The 22,053-nt window shown below is 35.4% G+C and overlaps 1 protein-coding gene across 10 annotated transcripts in view; it reads right to left on the bottom strand.

Moving 5' to 3' along the window:
- The window catches only part of FRYL (FRY like transcription coactivator), a 158,027-nt gene that overhangs the window by 61,435 nt on the left and 74,539 nt on the right, over window positions 1-22,053 (bottom strand). For 6 of the 10 annotated variants that reach the window (XM_041403162.1, XM_041403163.1, XM_041403155.1 and 3 more), the window contains 18 exons: window positions 21,504-21,583; window positions 20,929-21,009; window positions 20,300-20,468; window positions 19,372-19,464; window positions 15,858-15,956; window positions 14,374-14,475; window positions 11,576-11,620; window positions 8,225-8,328; window positions 7,488-7,596; window positions 6,382-6,468; window positions 5,558-5,729; window positions 4,738-4,870; window positions 4,377-4,484; window positions 2,918-3,155; window positions 2,117-2,302; window positions 1,941-2,027; window positions 914-1,182; window positions 311-506 (listed from right to left, as the gene is read on the bottom strand). In XM_041403162.1, coding sequence (XP_041259096.1) covers window positions 311-506; window positions 914-1,182; window positions 1,941-2,027; window positions 2,117-2,302; window positions 2,918-3,155; window positions 4,377-4,484; window positions 4,738-4,870; window positions 5,558-5,729; window positions 6,382-6,468; window positions 7,488-7,596; window positions 8,225-8,328; window positions 11,576-11,620; window positions 14,374-14,475; window positions 15,858-15,956; window positions 19,372-19,464; window positions 20,300-20,468; window positions 20,929-21,009; window positions 21,504-21,583 — 2,358 coding nt within the window. The remainder of the gene's footprint in view (window positions 1-310; window positions 507-913; window positions 1,183-1,940; window positions 2,028-2,116; window positions 2,303-2,917; window positions 3,156-4,376; window positions 4,485-4,737; window positions 4,871-5,557; window positions 5,730-6,381; window positions 6,469-7,487; window positions 7,597-8,224; window positions 8,329-11,575; window positions 11,621-14,373; window positions 14,476-15,857; window positions 15,957-19,371; window positions 19,465-20,299; window positions 20,469-20,928; window positions 21,010-21,503; window positions 21,584-22,053) is intronic. The other 4 variants (XM_041403159.1, XM_041403160.1, XM_041403164.1 and 1 more) reach the window with 2 other exon arrangements.

Genomic DNA, 22,053 nt, shown 5'->3' with positions numbered 1-22,053 from the left:
ACCACCCCTTTAACAGCAAACAAAGCATTTCCTTACTACTGCTAGATATGATTTTGAGATTGGGTAAATGTCGTCATTATTGGGTAAATGTCGTCATTATGTGACTAGATTTGCTTTAAAAACATACCACAGGTTGGGAAAAGCAAACTAAAACAGTATTCCAAACAAATGATAAAAAAAGGTATCCTAAAAATATTTTCAGACAAACGATACCAGTTTCTAATCACAATAAGTTATTATAGAACACCTCTGGTGTTTTGATTTTCAGTAAGACGTAGACTTATTTACAGAAAGTATTAGAAGGACCTACTCTTGAATCAATGCTATAACCACTGTCTGGGGTAGACGCCAGCGTCTCAGGAGGGGAACATCTCACAGAGCCTGTGGAAGTGGAGGAGTTTGAAGAAGATGCTGCACTGCAGCAAAGAATCAGGTAGTTTCTCCAGAGCCCAATATAGGAGTCACTGTTCGTAGTAGTATTTACTTTCTTTGCATTGATAGGGCTGCTATTAAAAAAGAAAGAGAAGAGCTCAGTAGAGTAAATGAAGTTTACCACATTTTACTTTGGTTTTCTACTGAATTTATTTTTCAGTGATGCATATGCCACAACTTCCCAAATTGTTAACATAGTAAACTCTGAATAAGTTATTCAGAGCAGACTTGTACACTAATAATGCATGCTTTTGTATTCAAATCTGTGAAACTACAATATGGCCAAAGGCATTAATTGATTAATTAATGTTAGCCGCAGATAAATCTGCTTTAATTTTTTGTTATATAAAGCTGAATTAAATCCACAGACAATATCAGAATTTATGTTACCCCACTGAAACAGTTGTGATACTACAATGATGATTAATCTTGAAATAATACTCAATATAATATACTGTATTTATTTTAGAAATAAACTTACTTGATATCCACTTGTGGAGACAGTAACTGAAGTCTTGTATAAGCAAATGTCCAAGCATAGCTTACAGCTGTTGGGCAGTGTTTTGGAAGATTTTCCTGCTTCATGAAACTTGAGAGGCTTATAATCCATGGATCCTGGCCTTGAGTCACATGTGCAAATATCCAAATATGTGAGGGACTGACCACATCAAACTGGTGGCTGATTGGGGAGGAATTCCAGTCAGCCAGAGTTTGTAAATCTATTGAACCGGGACAGTACAGTAAAGTAGTCTGTGTGCATAGAAAAGACAATGAGGAAATATTTAATATCCATGCATTTTAAGCAACAATCTTTTTTTATATATCTAATAAAGTACCAGTGTCAAAAGCACATCTGTAATAGAGAAAAAAGTAATTTATAGGGCTTTTTACAGAAGATCTTAATATGAACAGCTATAGAAACATGTTGTTTGTGAACAAACTGGTATTAGGAAATAGCAAATCCTAGAAAAATACCCTTTCATGCATAATGATTTAATTATTCCAAAAGATTTGTACTCTAAAAGCCTTACTATTGAATTCCAATTTGTTTCCTAATCCTAAAATCAGAAGTTTCCTTGATACTTCGGAGTTTACGATAAATACATAAGGATGGAATTCAGCTGTTACTCACTGACAGTTATTACAGCATTCACCATGGATAAAGGGCACATTGACTGTAATGACACCATATTACTGCAGAAAAAAGCAGTGCCCTTTGCTTTTAAGAAATTGCAGTGTGTGAGCAAGATGAGAAGAAACAGATAAAGACACAGCTCTCAGTGTTCATATGGTGGTGGTAACAACACACTATCAGTCAGAAAGGTTACAATGGTGGCGTCAACCTCACGGCATTCCTCAGATTTTTGCCTTTCTGTTTGTGGTGATAAATTGCTGTTAAAATCAGCATGAACACAGTGACACTATCATTTGAAATACATACTATTTATTTGGGATACCTTTACAGAATTACCTCATCTTACAAGCAACTTGACATAAAACGGTCCTACCTGGTCAGCCCCCGTGAGATGTATGAAACTCTCCAGGATAGTAGCACTTAGTCTGTCCATTACATCTATAGCCAACTCATCATCACTCTACAAAACACAAAGCATACCAAGCTCAAAGAATGTCAAAATAAAAGCAGTTTCACCAGGCAGCCTAAGAATGCATCATCAGCTCTCACCTTCGAAATTTCTAGAAGTGTGAACAAGGCCCTTATTTCTCTGAGAACGCTGACAGCTAATCGCCTGGTGGCAGGCCTTGTGCTGCAAAGGATGACCAAAGCAAAGCCTTCCACCACATGGAATACACTGGAATAAAGGGTCCTCTCCAGGGGAAGGGTATGGGCAGCCCCATTGGATACACCACGCTAAGAAAAACATCACAGAACTTAAGCATTAAAGAAAAAATAAACACAACTAAGATACAGTTCCATTACTGGCAATGGCAGATTTAATAATAAAATATTCAGATTTTTGGCTACTGGTCAAATTTTGCATTATGAGAATGACATAATATTAGTCACTTCTTTTTTATTACCTCTCTGAATTTAGTCCAAACAAATACCACAAGAACATCTTTATTTCATTTTCTCACAAGATGATGCAATGAGAGCAAAATTAAAAAACATCAAGCAATACTCTTTTGTAAAAGACTATGGTATTAAATTATTTCAACCCTTTCTACTGGCTAGTAAAAAATGATGGATTTTGTTCTACTGTTTAATAACTCCTACATATTTCCAGTTACACATTATGACCAACAATGTAAGCAAAATGTAGTCATGAATTGGTGTTCACGTAATACTTAATAATTTTATTTTAATAAAAAATGTTAATTTAAAATGAGAGATCTAGAATTCTTCAAGCAGTATAAGAAATTTAGCTAAATTTTTATTACCTAACGAAACCAGTAAAGCCCACTGCTAAGTTTGTATGGAGATTCCAAGTATGTTTTAACATCAAAGGACCTTAAATAAATATACCTGAGCATCTTGGGTTTTATTGTGCATTTGGGCTGCTTGTTTCCACTGATTTATGAGCTGCACTAACATTTTTACTGCATTGTCAAGAAGCGTTGGGTGGATGTCAGTCACTTCACGCACAATAAAATAAACAAATCCTGAAAGAACATCTTCCCGCCAATCTGGAAAATCAAGCATTAATGCTTGGAGTGTATTGAAAGCCAAGGCACGAAGTTCTTCATCCATATGAATTGTCAGCCTGTTTAGAAAAAATATTCATCATCACCCTCAAGAAGCATATTCTTCACCACATTCTTCGTCTTTATAACTTAAAGTTTGGTGTTTACTCTTCCTTCTTTACTGTACAACGTAGAACAGAGATTCCACAGAGATTCACTTTCTGCACTGAATAAACCTGAAACCGGCTAGTAACAGAAGGCACTTCTACTACAGCAAAATAATGCAAGGTTTATATATAATAATAATAATAATAATGCAACTTAATACAAACAAACTGTGTTCAAGAGAGACCATCAAGTGTTTAACAAAGGTGCATCTCTGCATGCGTCTGAGCTCAGCAGACCAGCACCCTGAGATGTATAGGCTATTTTCTTCAAATTAAAATTGAAAATAACACATTTGTTTTGCAGTTAAAGGACATCTACTCAGGATATGAGAAAAATTCACCAAAAATCCTTTGCGCATATACTTAAAAAGCCCGCTATGGTAAAAGATACCTATTCCAGTATTATTACTGAATAATTTCATGTCTTTCATATTGTTTTAAACATTGAAAAAAGTGTGTTAGAAAAATCTTATTCTCTTAAGTTATTACTAACTTTTTATATATGTTACTCAACACATTATGTGAAAATGGATTTACAATTTCAAAGCTATGAGCTGTCCTGAATTTCTGTGCCAGACTATTCTCATATTAAGTTTTTTAAAAACTATTCTCAACTATTTATCAGTACTGATAAGGTACATTCAATTTAAACTGAGATAAGAGATGGAAGAATATGGGTAATGTTGGATTACAGAAAAATGAAAAACAAAGGAGGACTAGTAGCGAAAAATACTTAAGTTTCTCCCAGGTGCCTGTCTCAAATTTTGGTAATGTCAAACAAGAATGACTTTTTGAAAATTTATAGTATTCCCAACAGAAAAAAAAGAAAGGAAAAAAAGCATAACAAAACAGGTAACAAAAAGATAAAACAAGCTCAAAAAAAACCAAAGCAACAGAAATAAATTCCTACTTCTCAAAATACTCTCTCTAAAAATAAGTGCAAGGTCTGCAGGATAAATGTACCTCCTGCTACTATAGCCAGTAAAACCTGACCAAGTGCAGAAGGCTGGCAGGAGCAGTGAGGACAGAGTCTGCATGCGGCGACTCACGCTGCACAGTGAGGGCACTGACAATTGTGCATACACAGCATTTGAAAAAGGACATCCACTAAGAGCAGAACCCCTTCTCTCTTACCTTGCAAGCAATTCAATGAGGTCAGTCCTACTCATGCCATCTGGAATCAGTCTTGGAATAGCAGCAATGCAAGTTCTGAACAAATCTATCTTAGGTTTTCTCTCACCCCTACAAAAGCAGTTTAGAACCAACAAAGAAACAGGAAAATCTACTTCAGTACACTAGAAATGTATTTTCAGTTTCATGCCATAACTATGGAGGTAACAAACATTTTTATCAATAATTAATGAAACTAACATTCACTTAACAGTCCAGTAAAAACCCCACAACTGTAACACTTTAATGATGGCATCTGTAACATTACAGAATAAAAATAAGGCCATGCTACTGTGACAGCAAAAATGCTGCAATCAGTACATACGTAATCATGTCTTCTGGCTCTTTATTGGACATCTGCACGCTAGTCATGCACATGGGCCTTCCAACTTCTTTGTCCAAATGCCTAAGAATGCTATCCAGTGCTTTTCTGACTTGAGGATAGTATATGGACATTCCTGAAAAGTCAAAGAGTTCCATCACCTTTTTTCCATATTTTTATTAAAATATCTGCCACTTATTCAGCTTAGGACAAACTTCTTATTGCACAGATGACATGAAATACATACTTTAGGTGTCAAAACAAATGCATGGATATATTAAATATATATCTATATATATAGAAATATGAGATATTATACAAAAGTAAAAGCTTTGTTCCGAAAAAACAAAAGCAATGAAGTAACCATTAGCTGCTTCTTCATTTTCTCAGTTCCAAGCTTTTTAGTTCTACTTTAAATTTAACATGTTGAAACAGTCCTTTGAAGATGACTGCCTCATTCACAGAAAATCAACAAGACACAGGGATCAAGACTGTCTTACTCCACTCAGCTGTGAGACATCTGGGACATTTTAGAGTGACATCAAGGAAAAAAACTGGCCATGCTATTTACCACACTAACTGCTCTCAGGCTTCTTTGTGCTTATTTTCCAATAAGTGCAAAACACTTTAAGAAAAGACATGGGCTTAGTCTGAGACACCAGAAGGTCAATATTGTCTAGAAGCCCTCTCTAAGAATCAAAGCAATTTTTGCTAACAATTAAGATAAATACATAAATAAAGTTACACTAATGTATTGCTTGAGAATAACTGGGAACATATACATACATACTGAAATGCCAACTTACAGAAGAATACAACATACCTATAACTTTTGCTTCCTCATCTGTCAGTGTTTTATTAAGAAAAATTTTCTTCACACGTAGAGTATTTCCTGACGGAAGAACAACTCCTGTTGTTGGCATCGGTGGTTCACCATCCTTTTGCTGCAAGCTATCTGCTATGACAAGGAAGACTCTGAGGCCAATATTCATCCTCTTCAAGAACAAAAAAGGGACAAAAAAAGGAAAGAAAAAACAGAAAAAATTACAATATTGAAGTAACACAGCAGCAAACAGAAACTGCATTTTTCTTCTCTTTTAAAGAGACAACAATAGGGCTCAGTAGGACAGACCTTATTTAAATGTTACATATTAGAGTAATGAAAGTAATAAGAATAGAGCTTAAGTTTTATGTGCTGCTCCGCACTCTGATTCAAGCGCATTGACTTGGCCCAGGCTAAGATACAGAATATTTTATAGTACTGAGAGTCAAGGACTTCATATGAGCCTTTAGAGCAACACACTGAAGACAGACATTGCTAAACATCCCATCTGTTAGACTGGGTCTTGAAGAGCTAGGTATGAATTCCCTGAAAAAATGCTTTACAGTTAACACTGTAACAAAAAACCATACTTTCTGAAATTCTTGTTGAAATGAGTCTTAACTGTAGAACTGTTGCTGGCTTGCTCACCTAAACTCAAACAGCAACAGTGCACAACAGCAATTACATCTTCAGTGCTAGCAGAACACTCCTTCAGATACTCATTAATCTGCTTTTATCCTGGCACAAACGAAGTTAACCACTTGCCCCCCAAAAATCCCCCAATGCCTTGTTCTCATGGCATGCAAGTAATGAGCTTTTATTACCTCTGGATTAATAGTGAAGGTTTTAGGTGATTTTCCAACACTAAGAAGATCAAATATTATTTCTTTCATTGCAAAATCCAAACGTTCCTACAAAGGAAAATAGATTTGTATGATCATCTTTCTTCCGTTAATATGCATAATTTTTGACTTTGCATAGCTACTAGGTATCATGTATTAAAAAAAGTTTATAAAATATTTCTTTTTTCCCCCTTATTCTTATGACATTTTTTTTAAAATCTAGTACAATTCAACACAACTCATCCCCTGATATGGTTGAACTATTTCTCCTGAAAAAATTCCCAGACAATTCATCATCAGATCAAACACATTTCTACAAATAACATGAGCTGTTATAGAAAAAAATAATTGGGACAAAGAGAAGCCCTAAGGTATTAAAAAATATTACAATATAAATAAAAAAAAAAAACAAACCCAAAAACAAAAAAACAAAAAAAAACACCAAACCAGTGATGAGTTGTGTATCCTGCCTCATCACTGTATGACCAAAAGCAAATAGTTTTGGAAGCTGAAGCACAGACAGGCTATTTCTAAGACAGGAAAAGATATCTCTAATCTATAAGGTTCAAGATTAATGAGAGTTCATCTTGTGAGACTGTATCCTGCATTTTGATATTAGGACAAGAGACGCACCTAAACTAATATAAATCATAATGTAATGCTGACTATACACTACTGCATTCATTGCATACTATTTCTGTCTATTGAGGCCAGTCTCCAGGCTAAACATACATAGGTATTACTGTTCTAATACTTTGTCCCTTATATCATAATGGATATAGCAATTATATTATAAACATATTTAAATATATATATACACACACACACAACCCCCAACAGTGCAATACAAATGTAAATACTAATCAGTATAATGTTTGCACATAGCAGTTTTGATGTTTAAAAAAAAAAAAGTTTTGCCACCATTAGAAACAGAATGAGTTCTTTCACTTGTTACACATATTTGGAGAAATTCTACTCAAGATATGAGACCACTAATTCAGTACAAACATTTTAAAAATTATTAAACTTAGATATCATCCAAATAATGTTCATCCTACTATTCTAGCTCTACCTAGATGTATTCTTACCTGAGCAATGAACTGAATAATCTTCACAAATATATTCAGAGGTGTGTCTCGTGGGACCACGCTGCGTGATCCTTTTGGGAAAAGTGCTGATACAATGCTCATGAGACGGCTACAAGAATTTAGAAACAAAAAAGAAATAAAAAGATCTTTTAAAAATAGCTCCTTATAACAGCACATATGTTACAGTTCAAATCTGGAAGTGTGTGTGTGGAGCTACTGTGAAATAATATGGAAGCCTATACAGGTAGGACCACGTACAGGAAGCCCAGCACCAGCTGTCACGGGCAATAGGATCATGAGTTCCTCTATGAACTGAAAAATATCCTTTTTTAAACCAGTTACTAATAGTCAGGAGGAGAGGCAAAATCTGAATGACTATTCCAAATTCTCATTATACATAATTATAAAGAAAACCTTTTTATTTCCAGTCCATACTTAGTGATGGACACTTCATACCCCATTTGTTCTGCTACCATTAATGCCTTCTGACTTTAATAAATTTCCTGCTCATCTCTCTGCCTTCTTCTGTCCCCACAAAGACAATTCTAGACTCTACTCCTTCTTTCTATCAAGGTACTCAAGGGCTTGTGGTTTTCTCTATTAAAACAAAATGTTTGGTCTCCTGTGTATTTGACTAAACCATCCCTGAGCTGGATTCAAGATCACTTCTGATATTACTAGGCTGGAATAAAATCTCCATCATCAGTAGTTTAAAATACTTTGCATAATGAACTTACCTTTGAGTTACAGTGTTGCTTTCACATTTAATTCTAATAACATAAACCCACAATAACCTATACAAAGATTCCAGTGCAACTCGGGACATTTTGGGATCTTTATTCTGTAAAATAAATTTAGAAATACAGTTATTGTTGCCTGTAAGACACTGACAAAATTCTATTATAATGTTTATTTACTTTTGAAAATAATCTTTTTAACAATGAAAGCAGATGGGTTTAATACTGGCTATAAGTTTTTTTTCTATTTTTTCATAAAAACAAGCCTATATTGCATATTTCCTAACCTGAAATTTTTAACTAGTAATTCAAGCTCATTTTACACATCTCTAACTCTGAGGGCAGAGCAGTAATTAAAAAGTTGATATACCTCTTGAAATGAACACACCAAGAGTATATTGCTTTCAAGAACTTTCTCAGAAAGCCATTGGTAACAATTACCTACTTCACAGCAAACCAATTTATAGTTTGTCTAGAACATTGGAGTAGCTGCTTTGGATCAGGCACAAGGTCTCATTCCAGCACTCAGCCTGTGACAGCAGACAATAGCAGGTGCAGAAGAAAAGAATGCAAAACAGGGAAGGCACACAAAGATGCATCTCTGGGTGTGGCTTCAGACAACGCAGACACTTCCTGCAGGCTGTATTAATGTTTGCCCACTTTCAATGAATTTTTATTGTAACAATTATGCTACTGTTTCTTGAATTAATATAAAATCTAGCAGCACAATTCAGTGTAAATTATGTACTGAACGCAATATGATTTTTGTCTTAAAGCTGCTACTATGAGTTTAGCTTTGCTCCTCCAAGCTCTTAAACTGTGTAAAACAGTAAGTAACTAACATTCTTTGTACCAGCTCCAGAAACCTGCTTTCCAAATAAGGATTCTTGGAGTACTTACAATCTAGAAGTGTCCAGCAAGATTCCTGGACCTGGCCGTAAGTATAAATTTCTGAATATAATAAATGATTCTGAGTTGTTAACTAAAAGTTGATAACTTTTTAGGCATTATCCCAACTCAAACTAACAAACCCAAACAAAACCAACAAAAAAGCAAAAAACAGAACCCCAAAAGCAGACCTTCCCCATCTCCAGCCAAGTCTCTCTGTTTCAAGACATATGTATATGATGACTTGAACATAATTAATTTCATATTTTGTGCCACAGCCACTGAGTCATAATAGCAGATGACTTTGTCCTTCCAGGACAAATGGAGTGCAAATTCACAAAGGGTGTAAGTGGAACTAAAATCATACTGTTCAAAAAGAGATGGTCTCATTTATGGTTCTTTCCCCCACAACCTCAATGCTCCCTCTACATTAATTCTAGAAGTAACAAAGTCCAACTTGCACTCATAAGCTGATCAAAATAACCCCATGACCATGTCTGTGTAAAAGACTATATACATAAAGGAGAGTAATTTTGGTGTTTTTAACACAGGTGGGTCCAGACTACTGGTTTTGGCAGCATCTTGTTTTAAGAAAGGCTAAAAGCCTATCACAGAATCATAGAGGCAGAAGTGGTATTTCAAAGTAGGAAAGACAACTAACACACAAGACTGACTACCAGAATACTAGAGGGAATAACTTAACCCAGTTTACATCAGTGATCATGCTGTTCTGTCTTCCCTTCACACATCAGATGCCATCACCTCTGAATTAGCACCTATAACTAGGCAGTGGGTAAATTTAGGGAAGTGATCTGGATGAAATCTATCCAGTAAGAAGTTAGACCTGTCCCTGTTTGCTATTCACACTGACAAATGTCTCACTGTTCAGTTAATTTACCTGCAGTGCTACTGTGAGGAAGAAGGAAGTGTAACTGTACCAGAGGGTGAGACTGTAACAGCTTTGATTCTAATCAGCTTAAACAGCAAAAAACCCACAATATTATTACTCATTGTATTTAATTTACAGGCCAACAATTACTGATTGTCAAAGCAGGTTCAGGAATTCATTGGTACAAGTCTTATCAAAGTCTATCTGTGCATCTTGAAATGAGTAATGCTTCAATTTTCTAATTTCTGGTATTCTACAGGGGATCTTAATTTACAGGTCCAGAAGTAAACAAAAAATTATTGTTGGCTTTCAATCATCTAATAAAAAAATTGTAGAGGTAGCAGATAGTTTAATAATGTGTAAACAATGTTCCATCTGTTAGCAGTTGTATAATCCAATACAGCTACTTCTGAGTAGTTATGACAAAGTTTCCTTGTTATAAAGGAAAAAAAATGAGCATAGAGGCATTCACCTTTTAAAAATAGTTATGAAATAAATTCTGCAGTACTTTTATTATTTTAAGCATTGAAAATTTTCACTATCACTTCCTACGATAAAGAGCTAAACAAATATGATAAAAGAAAATTGCTTTTGGGGTCTGAATTACAACACTGCATGTACACCTGGTGTTAAGATGGCAGTATTTAATTTCTCTTAGACATTAGAGCAACTAGAATAAGGATTAGATGGCTATGCAATTCAACAACCTGGCAGAACTTTAGTCTTTTTCAGATGATGTCTGTCAGATTTTAAAGTACTCTATATGGTTGTTGTTTTTTTTTTTTTTTAAACATAGTTTTGTTTAAAATCCTAGAAGTTTTAAACATAAATTATGGTATCAGCAGACCATGAAAAAAGTTGTCAGGAACAGTATCTGTTACAAAACCAAAAATGTAAGAGCAAAGTACGGTGGTTTTACATGACACATCAAAATGAGTCAATGAAACAAATCTCAATGATGGCAAGAAACAAAATAGCATTTTTTCCATGTTAGTCAAATGTAGTCACTTACTGAAGAAAGTACTTTTTAATACTGATGTTAAACTTTTCTTCTGTTCTGAACTAAAACAATTTCTACTTTTTAAAACCTGCAAAACCAACAGTGTAAAAGTCTTTCAAGTTAGTGCACTGCAAGTTGTTACAGTAAATCAGTTTCACATTTTTTTATTGTGAAAAGGTTTTCAGTTTGCTCACATGCAAGACACTTTTTGAAATGAAGTAACAGAAAAACCCATACATCTTAATAGGTAGTTACTTCCAGAAGAAACATGCACTGCTGTTCAGGGAAACCAGCTGTGATATTAATAATCAATCTCACAAAGCCATACTTTCACCCCCAAGGAAAAACTGGTATTAGACAATTTTCTGATCTTTCTCCTTTACTCCCTGGCAAAAGAAAAACATCTTTGAAACATTAGCTATTCTTAGTCCTATTGCTTTTAACAGTACTAACAGCAATTTTACAAAGAAAGGAAAGCACAAAATACAACAAATAGCATAAAAAAAACAAAACCAAAAGTATTTACATGAGACAAAGCAACATTTCACTGAGTTACAACAATATATTAACTCACCTGCAGTGTTTCTATTTGTTTTCTGATACTGTTGTTAGATGGCATCTAAATAAAGCAATGTGAGACAGCAAAACATAACAAACATGAGAATGGAAGGCACATGCATGTTAGATGAAAAAAAGCTCAAAACCAACAGATAGCTGTCTAGCAAGGACTCTATTCAGTAGAAATAAAGGGTTTGCTATAGTGGCAGAAAATGTTCCTTCAACTTTCAACAGACAGTATAGGTAAACTGAGAAAAAAAAAATAAAAATACTTTTTCCAGCCAACAGTGGTGCAGAATGACAGACACTGTTCTCTCATTTCTCCAGCTTTTTAAAATGTTCCTTCCTCCCTCCAGAAGAGGTAGTAAAGATACCACAGCTCAGATTCATCCAAGAATTTATCAACTTTCTGACAAACTTGCTAGAATTAGTATGTGTAAATACTAGTCAAAAAAGTAAGCAAAGTGTTTTACAATACTGACCCAGCGTTACTGTCTGCTGAACAAACTCAGAATTTTGCCTACACTACAATGTGTAAAAAAAAGCCTGCTGGGCACAGTGCTGAAACAGCATCCCAAGAGATTTGTGGGACAAAGCCAACTATATATACATATACCAGAAAAAAACAACCCTTTCGTACACTCCTGGTCTGAACTGACTCTTACAGCTCACTGTGCTATTTGCACTGGTCCAGACACTAGGGTTCCTCCTTTCAGCAAGGCCAGGATGTTCTCCCCACACACTAAGCCTGCTGTGAGGATAGCTAAAGGCAATGTGCACTGAAACCCAGCACAGAGGGTACATAAAGACCATAAATTCTGCCAGGTTTAGATTCAGAGCACTCAGGAGCATTATCAAATTTAATATAGCACCAGAAGGTAAGGGAGGGTATGACCAAACTGCATCAAGTACTGTGGGGCCACAGCATGGCATGACTTTCACAGCATGGCAAACGGGAAATGGTCATTTCAGTCACCAACGTGCAGCATGGAGCTCCTGGCTAAGGAAGAGTTTGTACTGGGCACCCACCAGGGAGTAAAGAGAGCACCATGAATCCATGACCTACATTACCTCTTGGTGACTTGCTAGCATGCCTGTACTTTTCACAGAATATCTCTGTGACAGACTCTAAGTGTTATCACAATTTCAATTCCTAATTTGTTAATTTCAACAAATGCAGTAGGGGTAGATGAATCCCATTAGTGCTATAAGTATCTCCTAGTAACTTTCAAAATTACTTTATTAATAACAAGGACACTAGAGGCAATGGATTTGGAATTTCTTATTTCATTTTACATATTTTAATAACTCCAAATAAAATAATTTTAGTCATTAGAAAATCAGGAAATAAAATGAGGGAGGGAAAATCCGAAAGACTAAACTGCTGTGAAATTCAGATTTATAAATTAATGAGATTACTTATTACACAGTGCATGCATTTAATTAGCTTCAGAAACAAAGGAACATATTAATTCATAAGACACATCAGGACAGTGGGGGTGTATTTTTCAAGATTAAGCTCAACAAAGTTTCTGAACAAGGTAGGCACACAAAAAACTTGATAGTATTTGGTGTGCCAAATTAAACCAAGCTATAAAATACCCTAAAGGACTCATTGATGGCATAGCATCATAATGCTGCAGATTCTGAATTGCAGAAATTCGTATGTGGAATTTCTGCTGAATAGAGCCTTACAGTAAATGTGTTAAGCTGTTAGTGGTTAACAAATCTAAGTAAAATATAAAATGCATGCTCAGCAAATACCAGTTAAACTCACTGGCATTCATAGTTTTAATACATCCATTACCAGCAATGGACATTATGCCAGAAAAAGGCAACTCCTAGATTGTAAGGAGTTTTTTTAAAAGCTTTAAAAACAAAAGCACAAGCAGCCTCCATAAGCAAAATAAACCACAAAACAAAAATCAAGGCAAATATTGCAAAAGAACTGCAATAATGTTAGATGAAAAATATACAGAACCCAACAAGCAACAGAAAGTGTGAAGGATGTTGTAAGAACAAAATGACCCAAAACAATCCAAGCAGCTAAACCGTTTTCCTTTTGACTTCATGCTGGTTTACGTATTTTGCGAATAAGCTTCATAACTCTCACTCACAGCTAACCAGAATCAGTGTTGTGAAGGAGGGTCAAAGAATTTATTATCAAAATCAATACATTAGGCAAAATCATGAAGTAAGTTAATCACAATCAAAGAAAGAACATGTATGATAACTACAAGAAAGTGACTGATTTGTATCTTGATGTCTTTATCAACCCATTAATGGTTACAATGATATCAACAGAAGGCACAAGTTAAAGGGACACTGTAATTGTTTTTTTAAAATTTCTGTCACAGGCTGTAGATATAACATCTTTCCTGGTCTCATAGTTTATTTTCTATTCCTCCAAGAGAACCAAGAGATAGAAAGTTTGTATTTCCTATACATTCTACTTCAAAGAGCAGACAATTCACTTATTTTCTCACACATAATTTGCACATAAAGAAATACAGTTTGTGTTTTCTCTGGCAGTAATAGCCCTTATTAGCAGATATTTCTGCAGATTTTACTCAATAAAAATTATAGTCCCCAAGGGGACCACACTTACTTCCAACATGATAAAGCATCACAAAAACTTAGTATTAACTTTAATAAAGAGACCTGAAACATTTAATTTCTTTTTAGAAAAATATTTCAGTGTCCTTTTAAACAGCCAAATATTATTCATTGTTTATTTGGCATAAGAATGCTGAGAACATATTGTAATAAATGCTAGTGATTTGCAACAGTTCCTTAATTAGAAAGGATTCTTACCTTCAGATGTGACAAACAGTTCTGCAGGAAAACGTGCCAGTTATTTAAAAAAAACTGTTTCTGACTGACACACAACAGGCAGGTGATCAATGGATACAAAGCCTATGAGTAGGGGGGAAAAAGAATTGATCAAATTGCTCTTTTCAGACCTCCTAAGTGCTGTACATTGAGAATGAGACACAGTGGGTTGCTGCCTCTCACTCTCACAGTTTTGGCACTGCATGGCAGCCTCTCCCCTGCCCTGGAACACTTGTGCCAGGCACAGTGCCCTGGGTAACTCCTGAGTGTGGTAAGAGCTCAAGAGATCAGACTGGGGCAGTGGGAGCAAGGTGAAGCTCATCCCCCAGCAAGGCCTGATCTCAGGCTTTCTCTGCAACCACAAGACTCAATTAATGAAGTTCTACATGCCGGGCAGGTGAACCGCCTCCAAGAATATTCAGGAAAAACATCAACTCAGTAAATACTCAGACAGACTTCAAATTGTCAGAAATGCTACATTTACCCAAGATCTACTTCTAGTGAGGAATGAACCACAATATATTTTATTTTAAATCTGTGCATATGCAGAGTATGATTCAGCTTTGCTTTGGTAAGGTAAGATTTGTTTAAGTACCACATATTTTTAACACATAATGGAGATTAGTACCAAATCTGACTGCAGCTTTTCTTGTTATGAAGCAAAACTAAGGGATGAGTAGGTAAATAGTACTCTTGATACAATGTTTCTAACTTCATAAATAAAATGACATTTTGAATACTAATATCAACCACTTTATGTTATTCTTACATAAGGAGTTTAACCAATACAATGACAAATGCTTTATATGTGCAGAATACTAGAAAGTAAAGTTCATCCATAACATGAAGGTGCGAACAAAACATTTTAAATTCACTTCCATTTACTGAATGTGCCTGAAATGCAAACTGAAATGCAAAAATTAGCTCTACATTTTCAGCAAAGTGAAGTGAATAGACTTGAAACATGGCTGTCATAGTCATCAAAAATAACCACATACTGCAAAAATAAGATATATTTTAAAAATATTGGAAAAAGAAAAAGCAGGTGTATGAAGAGAGGAGAGAACCAGGCAGAGCAGGGCTATTAAGAGGCTGCTATTTTACTGAAAAAGTCTTGTCTGACATTTGCATCTTTTAATTAACCCTAATTTAAATATATTCAGTCTCCCTGAATGTCATTTTTTTACTGAAAAGACATTAGGCTAAATAACTCTGCTAAAACCCACTAAAAAAATCAATACCAAGCACTGATTTCAAGACAATCTCACATGTGAGATAAGAGCACATATCTGCACAAAGAAACAAAGCAAAATTAGAACAAATGCACATACACTGTGGGAATTTAATTATACTGAGATGTTAAGATTTAAATTAATATGGCTTGATAAGCTTTTCCTCATATAATGTACTAGCTTAAGAGCCTAAGTTGAGCAAAATGGAGAAGTTGAAATATTTCTTTAAAATACCAGCGAGTGCTTCTTTCTTGAACTCAATTCAAAGGTAGTCTGATAAAGCATCTCCACAAAATTTTTCAAACATGGCACATTCACTTCATTTTTAACAGCCTATTAGAAAAAAAAAAACCAAATTAGTTGGCTTAAAAATTTACACAGAAGGCAATTTAAATACACACTAAGATGTCTATGAATTCAAAACCATTCAAAAGTTAAATTTCACTTTAGGAAGGTATTTGAGCGTATTTGAAATATAAACAGAAGCATAAGAAATCATGCCATACACTACAACCATATGGTTAAAATTAACAATTAAAGCAAACAGAACAGCCCACTAAAATAAATAGTTTAGGAATGTGGTCTCTATTCCATACTTAAAGAAGAAAATGTATTTGATACCAACTAACAAATAAAAACTACACTGAAGATCTTCATATGCATATTTATATATTATATTTAACTTTCACAGCTCCCCTCTTAACTGCTCCTGTTTTCTTCTTTGTTTTAATACTGAGAATTGGAAAGTTAAGAAATAACCCACAGAATTACCAGTCACCAATCATGCAAGTTGTCTTTGCTCAGCTTTCAGAATTAATGGAACACACATGGAGCCCTACACCCTTCTGACCCGCTCTGCTCTTGCACACAGAATAGGTTTCCTTCCACAACGCAGGCAGCTGCCAACTTCTTTACTGAGACTTCTGCAAGGCTCTTAGGCTTCTCTCTGGATCCTCAGGATGATCTATTAAAACACTATTCTCAACCTATTGTTTTAAGCTATTTCTGCTTTATTTATCAAATTGAGGGGTGGGGTGTTGGAGACTGAAATGGCTTTTTTGGAAGAGGTCCTTTGTACATGTAATTTCCTTACAACATAAGACAACTTTTGTTATCTTTATTATTTATAGTTATTAGTATTACATAAACATTATATCTACTAACACTACATTAAAAAAAGCATGTCCATCTTGCTAAGGACACTCTAAGACCTTCATGATGTAGAAGCACAAAAATAGCATGTATCTGTGTAATACATACAGATACACAAATAAAGAACTGAGAAAGTAGCTATGATTTAAATCACTTCCTATGTACCAAATTATTTATGCTTTGCTATTCTTAGGCTATAGGTTGATTAGTACTCTGCTAGCTCCACATGAGAAATCAGTCAGTTGCTGTCACCACAGCATTGTTGCTTTGGGATATAACCTTAGGCTTTCAGAGCAGCCCTAACTTCCCTGCTATAAAATATGCTGTGATTCATCATACCTGCAGGGTCCAAATCAGGTCAGGTTTCTTAAAATGCCTGAATGACTAAGGAAGAGAATGACAGTAAAGAACTCTCAATGCTGAAACCCAATAGCTTCCTCACTCGAGCAATTTTCTGTATCCAAGATACAGAAAAATCTACATTCAATTCCTTCAGCTGCATCAAAAATATTCAAACTTGCATCTCACATCTTCCCAGAGAATGACTAACCTGCTCAACTGCACCTCAGCCTGGGAGTGAGCTCCTGGTTTGTATGTAAGAAGCTCCATTTGTATGAAATGATTAGAGACTCGGTGAGTCAGAAGGGAAGATCAAGCCTCCCTCCCCAGCTGTCTGAAGCTGATTCAGGCTGTGCTTGCAGGAAGGGATCACACAGCACCACAAGCGCTCTGCATAGCCCGTGTTCGTGCCTCCGCCCTTGCCAGAGGATAGTCCCACCTCCCAAATGCTGCTTCTTCCTCCTTATTTCAAGGGCAGTTTTCACCACGTTTATGATTCTGCAAACTAATATTTGCATTTACCTAAATGCTAAGTAGTTTCACTCAGCACTCCCACTCCAACTGCCAGACAAAATGTGTTCACTCTTTACTAGGAAAGAAAATCTTATATTCTTCTCTAGAAGAGTGGAAGCATGCCTGAGTAAGATCAAAACTTCTTCCCATAAGCAGTTACTACCAGAAGCACCACTTTCTAGTTATGTCTTATGAAAAAAGCTTATCTACTTTGTAATTTAAAAATTATTTAAAAACCCCAAACCCCCAAGAATACCAAACCTAACCAACAAGCCAACAAAAAGCAAACAAAAAAACTCAAACAAACACGCAAAAAACCCACAAAACCCCCAAAAACAACAACAAGCAACCATAAAAACAAACAAACCAACCAAAACCAAAAACAACCCCCTGCCTCAAAAAACCAGGACTGAGAACACAGAAAGGAAAGAAGCATTTGCCCAGGGCAAAATAAGCCATTTAAAAGATTATGAACTCTGAGAGAGTTATCTTTCTTTTCCTATGATCTTGCTCAGATGGGACACCTACTCAGCATGCTACTCTTTGTAGTTCCTATCCTACGAAACAAGATCTACATGTCCCAATTTTTCATTTATAGCAAACTATAAATTCCATTTATAGATTCCTATAATTTGTGTGGCAACACGGAGTCACAACCAGCCACTTTTTGGGACTGCATGCCAAACACAGTGTGGCCTGACATCTGCCAATACAACTAGCATTTTAATCAACAATTCTAGAAAGCATCAATCTACTATGATGAAATTAACTGAGCTGGTGGTAAATGGTCAGCTTGAATTATACTCAGGTGCCATAATTTTTTCTTGACCTGTCGAACAAGCTTCACAAAACCAAGCAAAGCAGCCTGGGAGGAAAGAAAGCCTCTCTTGCCTGGAACATTCCAACAAGCAGCATTACAGGCACAGTACATCCAACACTGGGATGATAATGAGATTTTTATTTAATTACCAAAACCCACATTCTTCCTTCCTGCATAAGAGTTCACACTCTCCTTATCAGACTGTAAAAATGTTACACATCTCGGCTTATTACAGAAAGAACCTAAACGGTTTCAGCTAATAAAAAAAAGTCAACCAGACCCTTGAGCAAACAAATATTAAACCAAGGAAATTTCAAATTTTTAGAGCCTGTATAAAATTACACAATGCTCTGGTAATAAAGGTGCCCAGAAAACAGACAATTTTTTAAAGTTCTGAAAAAACTATGGAAACTAGCTAACACACAAGCCAACCTATTTCCCTTTTAAGACTGTGAAGATGCTTGTAATCTATGTAACAGTCACAGAATGGTTTGTGTTGGAGGGGACCATAAAGATAATCTAGCTCTAACTTCCCCCTCTGCTGTGGGCAGGCACACCTTTCACTAGACCAGGTTGCTCAGAGCCCCATCTAACCTGGCAATGAACACTTGCAGGGATGGGGCATCCACAGCTTCTCTAGGCAACCTGTTCCAGTGCCTCACCACCCTCACAGTAAATAATTTCTTCCTAAAATGTAATCTAATCCTACCCTCCTTCAGTTCATAGCCATTCTGCCTTGTTCTATCACTACATGCCCTTGTAAAAAATCTCCCTTCAGCCTCCTTGTAAGCCCTCCTTAGGTACTTGATGTCCTTCCGAATCTATAAAAATGTAATATTTTTACGATTAATTGAAGAATTTTAATAATGAGAGCCCAATTGAAAGTGGGAGGAACAGTGTGGCAGGGGGGAATAAAATACTTACAGCAGCCACAGGTATGAGAATTTCCACAAACAAACCAGCAAGAGCATGTTTTATATCTTTATCTTTTACTTCCAGGAAGTACTGAGCACACTCCTTAGTAAGAAAACATTAGAAAAATATTTAGAATAAAGAATACAAACATAACTATGCCATAAAAAAACCACTAGCAGTCTAACATTAGTTGCCTGTTTTAATTTAAAACAGGTAATGTGTTTGAGTTAGTTTTATATTCCTTAGCAGTATCAACTTCACAAAACATAAGAAACTTTAAAACCTGTTTACCCAGCATTACACCTCAATTAATTCAAAGGAGAACATTTGTATTATACAATAGCTATTTACTTTTTACTCAGACTATAAAGAGTACTCAGAATATAAAAGAATATAAATACGCACATTTTCCCTCAGATAATTTTGAAGCTTAAAAAATTTTAATGCTTACATCTATTAAAATTATTGGAAAATTATATTTTTAATACTAATTTTCCTTTTCAAAGGACTTCGATGCAAAGAAAATTAAAGATAATTAAATATTCCATACACAATAAATAATTCATAGTGAAATGTTTTTAAAGAAAAGTATGTCTTGACATCTCATCTTAAAAAATTATATATAAAGTAATTATTTTTCTTTAATACACTGCTTTTATAAAGACAAAATTATTTGATTGCTATCCATTTTCATTCAGTTTTAAATTAATATATTACAGGTTTGCCACACTACTAAGGCGATTGTGAAAGGCTTCTCCTGATGAGAGGTACTCACAAACTGTAATTCACGCCTCTGAAAAATCAGGAACTGAACAGAAAAGGAGGAAGGATGGCACACAAGTAGAGGGAGTGACTGATCACATCAAGTGTCATCATGGCTTCACGACTTAAGCATTTAAAATGATACACATTTCAGTTTTTTGTAGCATTTGATTACCTGCATGAACTGAAATGATGCTTCAAAATCCTCCACAGGATACATCTTTACTCGAAAAAACTTCATTCCCATAATCAAACTGATGATACTCTGTACTACATGAGGACTCTGTTCTTTTTGCCGCAGTTCCTTTAATTCCGTGACAAACTTCTTCCTAACAGCTTGAAACCTGAACAAGGGATACAGATAGCAATTATTTGCATTCTTAGTTACTTTTGTATGAAGTCTATAATTTTGAACCAATTTCTCTAGTCTGTAACACTATCAGCAGCTACTGCATGAGAAATGCGAGGGAGATGAACCCTGTACTTCAAATCTAGGCATTTACGAGCGCTGCGATGATCAGCACATTAGAATGCACCAGCGAAGTAAACAACAGTTGACTGGCACAGGGCCTCCTTTCCCTGCCCCTACAAGCTGACTGCAAAGCAATTGTACTAAAGATTATTTCTTGATTGGTTCAATTTTTTTGTGCTGGAACATCAGACAGACAAAACACACTACACCTGACTGCATTTGACACATACAGGATTATCTGCTGGGGACATGAATAGATTCTGCTATATCAAATAGTCTTTAAATCTACATTGGTGTATCCCTAAACACAAAGAGTAAGAGACTGAACTTACTTTGATTGAGCAAGAACCCCTGTCACTTCTGCATATAAGTCTGCAATAATATGCACATTCCCAGTGTTGGTTCCTGAATACCTAAAGAGAAAAAAAAAACCCAAAACAATAAAGGGGAAAACTCATTAAGTACAACTTTACTCTTCTAAACCCCAAGCAAGTTTTCAATTACAAACAAAAAATTTGTCCCCTAGCAGGCAAATTATTACCATAAAAACAATTAAATTCAAACATTAAATGAATGGGTGACATTTGAAGTAATGTAGTTTCATTTTTTATTTCAAAAGAAACATATTCTGGGTAGAAGTTTTACTGTAGTGATCCAAACTCAGACTTTTCTTACTGCATCTGAGGAAGCACATAATTCTGTATATGCTAAGCAAAACAAACTCAGTGTTACATTGAACACAGCCATGTTCTTTCAAGATATGTTTTCAATTTAAAGACATTGACTCGTGTTCATTCACACTGGTATTATCACCAACATGGTACATGTGAGGCAAAGGAGAGCAACCACAACAAAGAAACACAGGCTGGTAATACAAAATATTTTAAAGTACACAAGTGAAACTTACCCTTCCTTATGTTTAAAGTGCTTAAAAGCCAAGTTTAGAACTTCATGTACTAAAGGATCTGGCACTGGATGAACAGGTATCTGAAAGGCACATATCACTTACATGTATGTAGCACCTATACATACATGCATGTATGAAGCAAATAAACAGTTCTGTGAGATGCCCTGGAGAAATGTCTCCCACCAGTGTCCAAGGACACATCCTTTGCTGGCATATATCAAGCTAATTCTGCAGTATACAACACTTACACAATCTACATTGGCATTCTTAGCCAAATAAGGGTAATTCTGAAATGACATTTTAACCTCATTATCCAATAATTTCAGCCTGTATTTCAAGAACAAAGGGTACTGATCATAAATTAAATGTTATTTTTTACAGTTCTGCTTTTTGCCGTACATCAGCAGCTTTCCAAGACACACGAATTGAGATAATGCAGGCATGTAAAGAAAAGGCAGGAGAGCCCAAAGGCTTTATGTACTGAGAGTATAATTACAGCCTGCATATGCTCATCATAGATATGTTCTAGTTTTTTAAATAAAAAATTTAA

This window comes from Onychostruthus taczanowskii, unplaced genomic scaffold, assembly GCF_017590055.1.
Source record: "Onychostruthus taczanowskii isolate IOZ18803 unplaced genomic scaffold, ASM1759005v1 scaffold2, whole genome shotgun sequence".
In the NCBI taxonomy this organism is placed as follows: Eukaryota; Metazoa; Chordata; class Aves; order Passeriformes; family Passeridae; genus Onychostruthus; species Onychostruthus taczanowskii.
Note: the sequence above shows the minus strand (reverse complement) of the source record. Positions and strands in the feature narration are given on the sequence as shown.